The 16,279-nt window shown below is 40.9% G+C and overlaps 1 protein-coding gene across 5 annotated transcripts in view; it reads right to left on the bottom strand.

The window, feature by feature from the left end:
- LOC139478164 (probable splicing factor, arginine/serine-rich 7) overlaps positions 1-16,279 on the bottom strand; it is a 28,865-nt gene continuing 12,586 nt past the window's right edge. For 2 of the 5 annotated variants that reach the window (XM_071260502.1, XM_071260504.1), the window contains exons 7-16: positions 15,328-15,550; positions 12,895-12,921; positions 10,193-10,282; positions 9,534-9,587; positions 9,096-9,269; positions 8,414-8,455; positions 6,191-6,226; positions 2,045-2,182; positions 1,609-1,686; positions 1-1,437 (exon numbers count right to left, since the gene is read on the bottom strand). In XM_071260502.1, the coding sequence (XP_071116603.1) occupies positions 1,050-1,437; positions 1,609-1,686; positions 2,045-2,182; positions 6,191-6,226; positions 8,414-8,455; positions 9,096-9,269; positions 9,534-9,587; positions 10,193-10,282; positions 12,895-12,921; positions 15,328-15,550 (1,250 nt within the window). In that variant the 3' untranslated portion in view covers positions 1-1,049. The remainder of the gene's footprint in view (positions 1,438-1,608; positions 1,687-2,044; positions 2,183-6,190; positions 6,227-8,413; positions 8,456-9,095; positions 9,270-9,533; positions 9,588-10,192; positions 10,283-12,894; positions 12,922-15,327; positions 15,551-16,279) is intronic. The other 3 variants (XM_071260505.1, XM_071260506.1, XM_071260507.1) reach the window with 2 other exon arrangements.

Genomic DNA, 16,279 nt, shown 5'->3' with positions numbered 1-16,279 from the left:
TCTGATCAGATGTGTTTATTTGGGGTAAAATGTCACTGTGTATTAAGACAACTAAGACAAATGCATATATGGTATATAATGATGATCGAAAGTCTAGCAATGAATGTTTATTCTGTACTATTCTGGACACATAATAAATACAAGCTAAAGAAAGTTAATTTACTCCACAAATTATTTCTTAAGATTCTTAGGGATAGAGGCATGTTTAGAATAATGATAATTTACCTTTACTTTCAAATATTTGATACAATACATTGCAACCAAATAGTGACAAAATGTATGATGTTCTTTGCTACAGTTTCACAGATCTAAATGGTTAAGCAAGCACTGCCCAGGCATCAAGGAACATCCATAAAACGACAATGGGTGCAATGGGATTCACATTCTATATAGGAGTATCTCTCAGATTGACGAGTTGCTCATAGGCAAAGCTTTCCAAAGACCTTATCTGAGTGCCACAATTGCTGAGGTTGCAGAACTTTATACCCATATACTCAACTGAAATTTGACAGGTGACTGATGAGTACTGAACTGGAGATGTTAGGTAAGTACGTCATGCAACTAAAACATACAAGATTTACAGAATGATCATGTCATGTCAACTACAGAACGGAACAAACAAGGTGTGCACATTCACATGCCATAAACCAGAATGTCAGAATTACACCATTGTAAATATCCTAAATAAGGTCTTAAATCAATCATGTTTTCTCATTTCTACTTCGTCAGTCATGTTTTAAATTTTAATATTCTGTATTTTATATCCAAAACTGCATGGAAACAAGCCTGAAATGTTCAATCGTGAAGTCACATCTTCTGTCAAAAACTGACATCAGCATGGCATTCAACAGTATCTCGAGCAACAGAACACATTGGCTGGAGTATCACTTCATACCTCAGCCTTGTAATGCACTGGATGTAACCACCACCCTACTCCGTCAAGGTGTCCTGGAACAATCAACAGTCCATCACGGTCATGATGGGACAGGTCTCGAGAGCGCCACCTGTGCACTGACAACAATGTGCGATGTAGGATATGAGTGGTTGTTTTAGTCACTCATCTCCATGTCGACCTGCTGCTGGTTGGAGTCCAGATCCTTGGATGAAGGAGGAGGATTGGGTGGAGGAGGGGGAGGCGGAGACTCCTCGCCTGCTGAAAGTACTGGCGGTTTGTCCTTGTTTGCATCTTCAGGTTCAGCAGCTTTTGGCTCTTTCTTCTCTTCACTTCCACTGTTGAAGCCCTTCTCTTCCTCGTCGTAGTCCCGTTTTACTTTTGTATCCTTATCCTTGTCCTTGTCCTTTTTCTCTCGCTCCTTCTCCTTATCTCGACTTTTCTTACTTTTGCGTTCCTTCTCTCGTTCTTTTTCACGATTACGTTCTCGATCTCTACTTCTGTCCCGGCTCTTATCACGGTCTCTCTTCTTTTCCTTCTTTGTCCTGAAAAAAACACACCCAAATCAAGTAAAAAAAAGTACAATCACATGAGTAGATCTTATACCACTTTTGATGAACAAAACAGCAATACAATGGCCTTGAGCAGGAAGAATGAGCTCCACATGCAGGACTCACTAGTCATGATGAACAAATGCTTGTAAGGTTCCTGCTTACCTGTGCCTTGACCCACTTCGAGACCGCGAGCGACGTCGAGACGTGGATCTGCTTCGGCGACTTTTCTTGGACTTACGACTGAAACACACATGAAGTAAACTTACTAGTTATAAATTAGCTTGAATTTACTAGTAATAGAAATAACACTCAAAATAAAGGGGTGAAACGGTGTTTAAGGTCGCGTTCAAGACTATTGTACTCGTATAGAAATGTACATGCCAGTGTTTATGTCTGTACATGTGTGTCTGCCTGAGACGTTTGCCAGTTTTATAGTGCCTGCCCACTGTGATACCATGCCACAGTTTAACATTAATACCCCACTCAGACACTGTCTCCGAGCTGACCAGTCCTCGTTTTAGCCCTTAATGCCTTGCACTAGGCAGGGTCTCAACAAGTACCATCTTTCAACGTCTTCTGGTAAGACAAAATCACATACCTTGGTGACCTTGATTTTCGTCTTGGGCTCCTTGAACGTCTGGAGCTTTTCTTTGGGCTGCGACTTGACCTCCGCTTGGAGGTCGACCTTTTCTTAGGGGTTAGGCTGCGACTCTTGCTTCGTCGCTCACTAGATGATCTGAAACACCAACAATGGTGTCAAGGTAACTGACACATTTGCTTCAACAGGAGACCAGTGTTAATTAACAGTGGGCTGTACTAATACTGGGGGCTGTAGACATGATGTACAAGTCTGGTGACACAACTGGACATTTCACAATACAAATATAAAAAGTATGATCTTATCCCAATATAAGACTTCATCAATATCTGGAATTGGTAATTGTGTTAGCTATATTTCAGGTTATGATATTGTTACACCCCAAGTACATGTAAGTAAAGGCAACAATGTAATGACAGCAACTACCACACAATGTAGACCAGTACAGGGTTAGATGAGGACCTCAATACTTAACATTAAGAACAGAGTTGCATATAGGTCATTATCATAGGCTTGATTAGTGAAATGATTTCATTCCAAACATGATAATCTGGAAATCATGTCGAGTGATGAATACTGATTCTAATTAATGAATCATGGTCTCATGAGATGTTAAAACAGAACATTTTCAGGAAGGAAAGTGACATGCAGCTGTCAAGATAGAAAGATGTGCAGAGTTTTAGAATGATTAGCATGTGCTGAAGGGTGTTTAGTGTGTATTAGTGAATAAGTACATTGATGCTGCAGGCAGCACTATTTCAGCTATTTGACAGGGGCCTATAAACAAGAATGATCAGACAATCTTGCGATTGATATTGTGAGCAACGATCCACGGTCAGGGTACAATGACACACAATCAACCAGGCCTGACCACCCAATCCATTTGCAGGGCTCGATTTACCTATATCAAACATGCACCAGTGCAACCTATCACTGAAAAAAGCAACCTAATATATATGTGGACATGCACCAAGTGCATATTATTCATTTAGACTAGTTGATGCATCTGTTTCAACTTTGACAATTTTATAGGACCATATTGCAGCCTGGTTTGTCTGGTGCAACTAGCTTTCCATGTCAACATGCACCAGGTGCAACTAGCTTTCCATGTCAACATGCACCAGGTGCAACTAGCTTTCCATGTCAACATGCACCTGGTGCAACTAGCTTTCCATGTCAACATGCACCAGGTGCAACTAGCTTTCCATGTCAACATGCACCTGGTGCAAGTTAAATCAAGTTCCTTAAATCGAGCCCTGATTTGGTTGCTTCTTCAGACCAGAATAGGTTGCTGGGGATCTATTCTCTCTATAACACAGCTAGGAGACACATAGTAATTATTTCATCTCAGACCGTTATTATGCAGAGCATGGATTAGTGGAGAGATATTCTGCCCGGAATCCCCACTTTGCCATTGGGTGGTACACAGGGAACTTAGGTACCAGGTATAACCTTTTGGGGGGGGGGGGGGGGACATCTCTCATTGTTTATAAATAAACACTTTGGGACAGTGCATGTAGATGGTTTATCATAAACAAACATTCTAAGCACCAACTACTCTATATTTCAAGATCAATACAACTCAAAAGAAGTTACAGACCACACTTTTCTGTCATATAACTTATGTTGGTAATCTGTCATGGCATAACAGTAACTATAATATTGTAATAAAAACAATGGTTCCATTACTTCTTTGGGGTAGTTTATGTTCCTGATTAAGTAATTTTCTTGTTAGTATACTAAAGCAGTATGATTAATTTTGGAAAATGGCAAACTTGTAGACAGCATGTTGTGGAAGTACATTTCGGTGTAACAAGAATCTGATATTTACCAGGGCCTAGCTACTTCAGGCACTAATATGTACACTGTTCATACAGTTCAACTACACAAAACATTTCATCAAATTATATTAGATTACAGTGTGGAGTTTTGTGAAGCTGCTACAGTGTGATATCAACCAATGTGACATACATGTCATGTGGCAAGTGACGGGAGGAAAGAAGATATTTTCACAAATGGCATAGCCATGAGCGAAAATATCTCTTCCCCCCCCGAATCACGAGATGAGGGAAACATGATATTACACATGACACATGGAATATCCTATTTATTATATACTTTTTGTGTAGAAAAATTAAATTATTTCATTTTAAATTTAAAACCTTGAAATGTTACTTCTCTCTACTTAACAGGGGGATGGTTCACCACCCCTGTTTTAGAAGTGAAAGAATACACGCTGGTTAGGTAACAAAAATGGCGCTTTGCGAAAGTCTTGATCGACAAGTTAAGTGAGAAATTTACAGTTTATAACAAAACATTTAGAAGAGAATAACAAACAGCATGAAGCAATATTAACACTTGTTAATGTGGAACTAACGCAAAGAGGAAGTCAACAGTTTGTGTACGAACCAGACATTTACAATAAAGGGAGACAATTTGAGGGGAGGTCATTCTTGTATGACAATAGTTCCGTTAAAGTGTTATGTTTACAACTGTGAAATATCAATTGTTATGTTCACTACAATGAAATTATCACTTTTCTCAACTTCGGAAAACACTTTCACACTTAAGTATATAATATATCCTTGTAACACCTGGGCCCACTTGCACAAAGCGATCTTAGCGCTAAGACTATCATAAGCCTATGTGAAAGTATGGGGGTTAAGATCACCTTAGCGCTAAGATCGCTTTGTGCAAGTGGGCCCTGGTGATTTTCCTCACTCTGCAACTAACATGTTCCCCCGAGCTATTCGAACCTGGGGAAACACCTACATTATTTCAGAATGTGCTCATGGGGACTTTCATATACAAAATATTACTGTGCCCTTTAGCGCAACATAATATCAAAACACTAAATATGTTTTCGATTGTACCTTCGGCTATTGATGTTAATTCAACAGTAAGGTTAATCAATCTTTGTCAAAATCGGAAGAAAACACATTTTTGTGATTGGAGAATGTTAACCTTTAATGGTAACCTCAAGTCTCCAGTTTGAATTCAGTAACGATTGATTTAGAGATACATTCCGAAATAATGACTGTTGAAATGTGAAGCAAGTTTTGATTGGCTAGTTCAAATATAAGGCCCAATTGGCTTTAAGCTTTCATTTTACAGTCTCATATCCCTGTCACATGTGGTAGCCAGCTTGTCGTAGCATCTGAGAAACAAAAGCAGACTAAGGGAAGTTTAGTGAACTTTCCCCAAAAACAATGTACAACTGATAGTCAGATGGTCCTTGCTACAGATAATATACACAGTTCTGCCTGCCAAGGGCACTTAGTTTGGAATCCTAGATAATAGGGCTGGGACAAGTCCAAATTTACTACCCGGGTACCGCCCCCCTATTACCCGCCCCAACCAGGGTACCTGCTGTAGGTCATAAGTTGGGCACAAAATGTTAAATTGGGAATTGTTTTACCAGAGCCCCTGCAAAAAGTGTTCCGATATATAAAACAATCTGATTGTGTAAACCACTGAAGCTGACTGAAGCTTTGTCTTTACTCAACCCTATCAAAGTCAGAATGAATGTGCCCATAGTCAGAATGAATGTGCCCCCAGTCAGAATGAATGTGCCCATAGTCAGAATGAATGTGCCCAAAGTCAGAATGAATGTGCCCATAGTCAGAATGAATGTGCCCATAGTCAGAATGAATGTGCCCATAGTCAGAATGAATGTGCCCATAGTCAGAATGAATGTGCCCATAGTCAGAATGAATGTGCCCATAGTCAGAATGAATGTGCCCATAGTCAGAATGAATGTGCCCATAGTCAGAATGAAGTGCAAACATGTGGGACTTGTACTTGTGTAACCATGGAATTTTACTGTTATTGTCATTTAACCATTATCACCTGACTAACCACAGGTCCGGATAGTCCTGTGGGTACCCGGGTCCTACCCAGGACCCACCCGACCCGAGTACCCGTCCCAGCCCTACTAGATAAATCTGTGATAAAGTGCCAATATGATGAACTATTTCTGGGTACAAACTCCACAAATTGACAATTTCCAAGCAATTCACATGAAAATGAACCACACTAACAGAAGATAATTTCTAATAAACTATCTGAATCAATACAGCAACTACACAATGCTGTTATTGATTAGTGGCTGAAAAAAGACGAATGCATAAATTCAGAAATAGTTACCTCGGTTTGGAGGATTTAGATTCACTGGCAGTCACACTAAATAAAAACAGAAAATATGGATACCTACAGACATCTGATGAATCCTGATGACAATGAGAATTGGTTCATAATATTCAACGTAAAATGCATGAAGCAAAATGGCCACTCTGCTATGTATATCCCAGAGTGAGTGAGTGAGTGAGTACAGGGGAGGTACAGTCTGTAACAATGAGTTGTCCTGCACCCAGCCACTCGTCAACATCAGCCAGATGTCAGTGAATGTGGTTTTACTCTACAGTCAGCAATATTCCAGCCATGTCATAGTAGCCTACACATACTTGAGGCATCAGCAGACAAACTAGTGGCCAACAATCACTGGGGTGCGATGACACACAATCAGCCAGGTCATGCTTATTACCCAGATCAACAAGCCAAATTTGTAAGTTCAAATGCTTAAGGATCATTAATTTAAAACTGCTGTGAACAACATTACAGCTCAAAAATGACTTTTCAAATACATAAATCAAGCATATGCAGGAGTAACGTCTATTGAAATTTAAATCCTCGTGTGTAAGACAAGGAAATAGAGAGTCCTCATTTGCTTCATTGGTGTCGAGTTGTAATCAAGGTTGAGTATCCTCAATTGCAAATACGCATCACATGCAAACATTTCTTAACCTTCTTCCTGCTTAAATCATCATAGACAAGAGCCTATGCTAGTTGGCTTGCATAATATCTGCTGTCATTAGATCACTCTAAGGATTTGGTGTAGTAAAGCTTTCCATTATTCACATAGGAACACTATTGGCAAGAAATTCATTATACCAGCTAACTTGGTGTCACCATGATTCCTTCACTTCATGATAATCAAGATGATTGGAAGTGGAAAAAGCATCTTCCCGAGGCTAGGGTTGGTTGGTTGGTTTGTTATTTAATGCCGCACTCAGCAATATTCCAGCTATATGACGGCGGTCTGTAAATAATCGAGCCTGGACCAGACAATCCAGTGATTGATATCATGAGCATCGATCTACGCAATTAGGATCGATGACATGTATCAACCAAGTCAGCGAGCCTGACAACCCGATCCCGTTAGTCGCCTTTTACGACAAGCATAGTCGACTTTTACGACAAGCACCGAGGCTAGGGAGTTAACTGACTATAAAAGTCCAGTTTCCACCCTTGCCGAACTAGGCTGAAATTTCCAGGATGGATCATAGTGCTCTTACCCATTATGTCCCTTCTATGTCCTTCCTATTGATTAATCAGATTCCACCCATCATATCACTTGCATCAAACAAAATGGCAGCGCCCAGTCAAGACGATCTGATCCATACTTAAGATCTATGTTGTCATAAAACGGTCTTATCCCGCGAAGTGCATCAAATCACTTGAGCAATTTGATTAAAAACATGAAGAGATTTGCAAAATATCTGTCGACGCCCAGTTGGCAGTACATATGCTTTGGAAATCCTACAGTCAACCATCTTCCCTAGGCAAGGGAGTTAACTGACTATAAAAGTCCATTTTCCACCCTTGTCGAACTTGGCTGGAATTCCTGGGCACGATTGTAAACCACCAGTGGTTATTACAAGTTATGTCCATTCTAAGATTCTTCTATGGACCAATCAGATTCCACCACTTGCATTTGTTTGAAACAAAACGGTGGTGCCCAGTCAAGACGATCATCAAGATCTATGTTGTGATAAAACGCTCTTACATCGCAAAGTGCATTAAATCACTTTTATTAAAAACATGAAAAGGTTTGGAAAATATCTGTTGACAACAAGTTGGTGGTGCACATGCTTTGCAAATCCTGCAATCGACTGAAATCTGCACAACAGTTTACGAACCGGATTTCGATTTCATAGCGCAATTTTGGTTGCACTATGTTAGACTTGTTAGTCCAGCCAAATGTAACTCCATAATACCAGCCTAGTTCGCCAAGGGTGGAAACTGGACTTTTAGTTAGTTTACTCTCTTGCCTCAGGAAGATGACAGTCGACTGAAATCTGCACATTGAAATCCATGTTGGTTGTGCAATTTTGATTGGACTATGCATAGACACCAACCAAACAAACTCTGGAATTCCAGCCTAGTTGAGCAAGGGTGGAAACTTGACTTTTATAGTCAGTTACCAGCCTTGTCTCGGGAAGAAGTGGAAAAAGTAACTGAGCAGCAGAATGCTGGGGATATTTAGGGATGCTCATTTCTAAAGTCACCACAATACAATCTCGACTTTACCTCTTGCTGGTGGGTTCAACTTTGATTGGCTTCGAGCTGGGACTAAGAAATACAGAAAACTCCTCTGAACATACAAAGCACACCAAAAGTGTAACACACCTTAATATATGCATGATTTATTCTTATCCTAACTGAGAATCTGTCCTCATTTACCATTGTTTACTTGCTAAAACATCTTCATATGAAACCAAACTGATACTTCTAATTACAAGGGAAGATGCTTCAACTAAACAAAACCGTTTTTATAAAATGTTTTCGGAAATGGTGCTAATTGCAAACGGTCAATGTTCTGTTTGATTATGAAAAATATTCAAAAGAAAAAAAAATAATATGACGTTTGAGGTACGATCATCAGATACAAAATTAAAATTAACCCAATTCACCTAGCTAAAACTTTAAATGATATGAATACACATGGATACAAAACATCACACTGTAAAAAGCAAAACTGCATGCGCCAAAAGATGTGGCTAAATATCAATGTCGTTTCAGGCTGAACCTAATTCTAGAATAGTTAAACACTTCAAAGATTTCCCTTCGGTGGACTGGGATTTAATTGTTGTTGTAGAACACATTCCTCCATGGTATTAAACAGAAAAAAAACAAATATAAAGTTGAACCGAGGACACTGCTACAGACTATGACAGACATGCAAGAGCCAAAATAAAGGGAGATAACTGACCTTCTCGACTGTCTTGGCGGCGAGTCCCCACCATCACCTTTGTTTGCGGGTATGGAGCACTCTCGCTCCAGCTTAGGAGGGGATGGGGAACGGGACACTGATTTTTTCTTCTCGCGGGACTTGGACTTGGACTTGGACCTGTGCCGACTACGAGAACGACTCTTACGCCGACTCCTATTGTAAAAATTTGGTGCAATGATAAGTTTTGAATATCTGTCAGATAGTATCACATTACGATCAGCAAAAGTTGTGGAGGTCTTCTTCAGTTCTTGTAATTGAAACAACTGTAGGCACGATTCAACGTGACAGAATTCTACTGCATGGTTGTTAATACCTATATGATCATTTTCCTAAGACGTGTATTAGTTTTGTACAAAACTGATGAAATATGGCCATAAAACATGAAATATGAAAGGAAAGGCTGTGTTTTTGCCTCACCTTGATCTCGATCTTCTGCTGCTGAAAGCTTTCGGAGGTGTTCGCGATTTCTTTCTGTGAACAAAATGAAAAGGTTCTATAGAAATGATACAAATATTATCTACCAAATAACAAACGAAACAGATCATTGGTTTTATAAAACATTTATTCCATCGTCTCGGGATTAAGCAGTGTTACCATAGTTACTGGGGTAATGGGGCAATTGTAACCTAATACTGTTACCATAGTTTATTCTCAATGAGAAATCCATTCACTTGAACAGCTTCTAGTATTAACGCATCTGGAAAGCATGGTGAAAGAGTCATGTTTGACTGATTTTAGCAGTATTTCATGTATATCATTGCATGGTCGCTCAATGTGGGAAAATGGTTACCATTTATATAAAACCAACGAGCCCCGTGTTGACGGACCATAATAGGTGAAGTGAAATGGGTTTGACGTTTAACACGTGTGCGTGTATGTGTCCTTCTAATACTCTGGACAAATGCTGGTTTTCTGGTATACCCTAATAGGATAATAACCAGAGCAACTCTGGGATTGAAAGTTCTGAAGCCAGCTACTACAAGCCAATTCTGGCAATTCTGATTGGAGATTGCATTGCAAGACTACATGTACTAAAAAATCAACATCAAGGTTAAGGTCACTAAACAGTGACTTACCTGGAGCGAGATCGCCGTGACCTGCTCTGCTGCTTTGACCTAGATCTAGATCGTGACTTCCTCCTCTCACGTGACCTTGACCTCCGCGATCTGTAGAAAATAAATGAGTTCAAATTTCTTCCATACAAGACTTATTCAAATGGCACTTAATGACAAGGGCAATACATCTCAAGTCAGTGCTGAAAGCAAGGAACGGAGGGAATAAATCACATAAGGGCCATGAACTGCATGCAAGTCTACCAAAATTGTGATTAATTTGACGGAACAAACATACATAACGTTTTTCATACAGCAAACATGTTAATCCAAACTGTTCAGTGAAACGGGTCCAGATGGTCTAAAGTGAGCAAGGGATTGTTTAATGCTGCATCGGCAATTTTGCAGCAATACGCAGCAGTAATGTCAAAACAACAAAAATTCCAAAGAGTGACGAACAGAGGGATTTCCTAAATAACAACAGGACACAGGACTTCACTCTACATGCACATTAGACATTTACACAAGGACAATACACCAAAATAAAGGGACACATGAATAATTATAACATCAGGTAGCAATGCAAGGATAATGGCAGGTCCTCGTCACACAAATACTGAGCAGGTGAAGAAACAGCTGATCAATAAAGTGTGGCAGCCATGACACAGGCCAAACAACAGGAGCCACAGGTATGTTATGGGTGCACAGTTTATTCATATAACCAGAAGCACAACCAAAAAGAAGATTTGCAAATTCAATCAGTATCATCACATAAATGACAAATGACACTGAAAGAAATCATGCAAGTTTTGGCTGGAAAGTGGATTTTTTCATTCAGGGTCTCAGTGTTGTCCTTATGTGTTTCTACCCTTCATTTATTGGTTTCTGTCATTATTATGTTCCATTAAAACAAGAATCCACCATTCATAAAACAAAATAGTTGACTATTACAAAGTGGCCAGATTATTTATCAATAAAATTTGTGGCTTGGTCTCAGTGGAAGAATGTAGCCAGTCAGCTATATTCCAGCTATAACACAGGCCTAGACAAGCCAGAGGTGGATGGAATGATACCCAGTCCACATCTTTATACAATGACATATCAGTGTTCAAACACTGTAACCATCCAATGATCATTCTAGTTACAAGCACGGGCTATTCACCCCTAGAATGGCAACCAAGAATTGAAAACATTTTCACATGTGTTTTGTTGGTTTAACGCCGCATTCAGAAATACTCCAGCTATATGACGGCAGTCTGCAAATAATCAAGTCTAGACCAGACATTCCAGTGCTTGATATCATGAGCATCATTTCAATACGTAATTGTATATGACCACATGCATTAACCAGTGAGTGAGTTGGGTTTAACGCCGCTTTTAACAGTATTCCAGTTATATCGCAGCGTGTCAGCTTAATGTGGGAGGAAGGCCCGAAGTGATGCAGGTCTCAGACGTTTACCACTTCGGTGAAACCCACGAGCATGGGTATGGTGCTGACAAACCTAGAAACATAATCGGGGAGAACCGGGATTTGAACCCACAATCATAGGTTTCTGGCGTGTCTTACGGACGCAACTCTGCACAGCGAATCGCGGCGCCTTAGCTGACTTGGCCACCCGTGCCCCCATGCATCAACCAAATCTGACCATCCGATCCATTTGGTCACCCTAACAACCACAGGTTGCTGAAGACCAAATTTAACTTGTGTGAATGGCGTATGTGTGTGTGTGAACAATCATGAATGACAGTTAATGTTTCTGTTGTGTTGTACAGAATGTCATTGTAAACAAATAACTAAATTCCCTTCATCCACCAAATACAACAGCATAAGGCAGCTAGCACTCTTACTCCTAAGTCCCTGGACCCCATTAGCAGACTATTCAACTTGACCTGTGTGTACAGCTAAACATTGAGATGAGTCCCATTCATCTACATATGATCACGAAACAGATTTCAGTTGGCTCATTTATACCTTGTTTTCATATGACTAGCCTACCATCTGAACACTGATCAATATTAGATGAAGCTTTCATTCAGAGAAGGCGGTCTGGCCGTTTGGGAGTGAGCGCGAGAATGTCGTTAGTCAGCGCCATCAGCAATATTCCAGATATTACATGGATGTGTGTAAGTAACCAACCTGGTGGAGGAACAACTGTTGATGACAGATCTCACCATTGTATACACACTACTGGCCTCGAATAGATGGTACACAAAAACAATCGACAAAAATAGTCCACTTGTTATGGGATAAACCTGTCAGCGCTGCAACCCTGTCGACATGACAATAACATGGTCTCGGACATGGTGGGTCTACACATAGCTGCAACCCTGTCGACATGACAATAACGTGGTCTCAGACATGGTGGGTCTACACATAGCTGCAACCCGGTCGACATGACAATAACGTGGTCTCGGACATGGTGGTCTACACATAGCTGCAACCCTGTCGACATGACAATAACGTGGTCTCGGACATGGTGGGTCTACACATAGCTGCAACCCTGTCAACATGACAATAACGTGGTCTCGGACAGGAGGGTAGCAGGATGCAATAAAGCAATAATCATGGCGATACTCACAGAACCAAATAGAAAACCAAAAAGTAAAATCTCAAAGCACCAAACATATTAGCAAAATCTAATCTTTATGTACAATATATTCCCACAATGTTTCTATTGGTGGCAGATGTAGGTGTGTGAGTGTGGTGTTTCAGCTGATATACTTACACCACAACAGGCGGGGCTATCCCAGACCTACAGCAGAAACCTAGGCTTCAGAACCACAGCTAATACATACACGGCACATACAGGTATTACATGTCAAAATGTTAACAGGCAACCTTGACATGTGCCGACTCCATTTTATTGTTTCATGCTTAGTCAACTTAATGACCTTCCAGTCCAGGACTTATGAGGGGTTTGGCTTGTCACCGCTTTCAACATTATTTCAGCAACAGCACGGTCTCAGCTGGACATGGATGGGTGGGGAGGCCTACAGTGACGCAGATCTGAGACATTTACCACTTTGGTGAAACCCCTAACCATGGTTATGGCAGTCCCAGACGAGACAGTACTGAAACAGATGAACTGTTCCTGGAAGAAAACATTGGATGACAGCCAAGTTGTGTGTATGGATATTCAATACAAAACCACTTCCTGCTTTGACACACATATCAGATCAGGGACTGGTTCCTTGGTTGGAAAATCAAATTTAAAACATTTTAAAGATGTATCAGTTATTAGTTGAGGAAACTCAATAAGGATGGGTGGTGATCATTGTGCCTGCAACACAGCTACTTAATACATGTAACTGTATGTTATTCAGTGCACCATGTGCAACATAGGGAAAGACACATTACACTGAAGACATCATGATAAAGAATCTGAAGACAGTAATCTAGGATGCTGAATGATATACACAGTAATACAGAGAATATAGGTATGGACAGAGGGGCTTGCAAGTACTTGCACAAACAGACCTCGACCTTCACCAGGACAACTTCTGAAGATGCAGCTACCAGGTCTCAGGATTATACAAGTAAAGATACAACAGTAACTAGCAATGAATGATACAAACATGTTTCACAATAAAACTCAAAGTCAATCAGGACCTTTGATAAACACCAACATTTTATGTGGTAGGATTTGTACCGACACATGCACTGTAGAGGTAACTTGTTGAAGGGCTTTTCTCAAAGTAGGGCACCATCCAGGAGAATATATACTAAATTTAAAGGTACATACATTTCTAGCATGTGACCTTGACCTTTGACCTCACTGCAAGTGCAAATATCGAATCCCTAGGTTGATGTGGAACTAGTATTGTAGGTGTAAAACATGTCAGTATAAAGTTTCATGTCTGTAGAAGTAATTATGCCTGAGCAACTGATATAATAAACCGTGTTTAATCAAAGCCTGAATGCCGACCTTAAACTTTGACCAAGCTTGACCAAAACCTTTACAAAGCAGGGCTCCATCCTAGGAAAATATATTCCAAGTTTAATACAATAACTGCATCTTTATTTGTGTAACCACAAACTTTCATGTCAGTATTTTTTTCTATCCCATGACCTTAACCTTTTCATAACAGGCGCCAAAGAAATGCCTTGGGTCATTTGGAAGAAGTCCATAAAAGAATAACCTCAACTGCCTAACACCAGCAGCGATAGAAGAGGACAAATTCCATCAAAATGTTAAAGCAGTCCCGTTTTATGTCAGTGGATATGACAACTTTTTATACTACAAGTGCAACATGTTTTTAAACCATAATCAAACCACATTCACATTATTTGACACATGAAGCAGGACATCTCAGACTAGATGCACCAGAGGCATCACTGTAGGTGTCCCTCCCAAGTTACACAAGGATCCAGCTGAAGTAGCTGTCAATTCATCTCACTAAGCATTGGCAAACTGAGTTCACAGGGAAGCAGAATCTCTCCCAGTGAAGGTTTAATCAATCTAAAGAAGTTGTAACGTAAGTGAGGGTGAGGGAAGATGGAAATACACCACTGTTACCAATTCAAAAATGGAGGGCAACAAGAATGGCTTCCTACATAGCACTCACGGGTAAAAGACTAGGTGGGGCATGGAGCTGGAGGGGCATGGAGCTGGTGGGGAAACAGCTGGAGGAGCATGGAGCTGGTGGGGAAACAGCTGGAGGGGCATGGAGCTGGTGGGGCATGGAGCAGGTGGGGCAAACAGCTTGAGGGGCATGCAGCTGGTGGGGCATGGAGCTGGTGGGGCATGAAGCTGGAGGGGCATGGAGCTGGTGGGGCAAACAGCTGGTGGGGCATGGAGCTGAAGGGGCAAACAGCTGGCGGGGCATACAGCGGGTGGGGCATACAGCTGGTGATGCATACAGCTTGTGGGGCATAGAGCTGGTGGGGCATAGAGCTGGCGGGGCATAGAGGGGGTGGGGCATAGGGCGGGTGGGGCATACAGCTGGTGGGGCATACAGCGGGTGGAGCATACAGCTGGTGGGGCATAGACCTGGTAGGGCATAGAGCTGGTGGGGAATAGAGCTGGTGCAGAATAGAGCAGCAACGAGTAGAGCTAGGTACAACCCACCAATACTATACCAACTAGACTTTCCCCCTGCCATGAACATGGAAGTCCATGAAGCATTTGTGCAAGCAACTTTCAAATTTGAGCTTTCACCTTGATTTCGATCGCCTTCTTCGTCTTGTCCTTGATGTTGATCTTGACCTGCGTTTAGGGGTTCTGCTACGTCTCCGTGAACGAGATCTACGGCGAGATCTGGATCTTTTCCGAGATCGTGATCGCCTGGACCTTGATCTCCGCCTAGACCGTGATCTGGATCTGCTGCGACCTTTCGATCTTGAACGAGATCGTGAGCGGCTTCTTCTGTCTCGTCTTCTGTCTGAAATATGACAAAGAAAGCAGAAATAAATCACTTCTTAACATATGGACCCTTCTAGTTAACTAATCCTACATCTCACATACATGTAGGACACAGATCTATGGTAGGACTGATCCATGGCGGATTCTCAGGTCTGTGGCCCAAATAGGGCAAATATTGGTGCATGCTCAGATCTATGGCGGTTTATCATATATTCTCAATAAGTTGCAATTTCTATGACGTTAACCGTTGTATAGATTCATATATAGCGGCAGACTTTTCATTATCAATGTTGTGATTTCTCTGGATTATTATTATCAATTCCCCAATGGAACACCAGCATCAGTGCAGGGATTGCATATCGGTGCCTTTCTTAAAAACATTCCCCTAAGTTTCATCGAAGGAATAATTTTCTAAGATGTTCCACACCATCCTTGCATTTGCTGGAGTTGATGAAATCCTGAATAGTTTCCCACTTCTCCCCTTTGCATTCAGAGACTTTATAAGAGGAACTTCTTCGATTTTTAAAAAAAACATTTGAAAAGATCAAGCATTTTCTATGGTGTCCGTTCCATCATTTTTTAATGATTGCTGTGTCTATCTGTAATAGACGTTAAACTTACATGACGTCATCATAGGCAACGACTCATGATGTCATCTCAAGAATGATGTCATATAATTGAATTGATTGTCTGTTCACAGATATGACATCATTGCAAACATGTCATAGCAATAAGAGTCTGCCACGGA

This window comes from Haliotis cracherodii, unplaced genomic scaffold (genome assembly GCF_022045235.1).
Source record: "Haliotis cracherodii isolate W230 unplaced genomic scaffold, xgHalCrac1.p SCAF_4, whole genome shotgun sequence".
In the NCBI taxonomy this organism is placed as follows: Eukaryota; Metazoa; Mollusca; class Gastropoda; order Lepetellida; family Haliotidae; genus Haliotis; species Haliotis cracherodii.
This window is presented reverse-complemented; position numbering and strand designations above follow the sequence as displayed.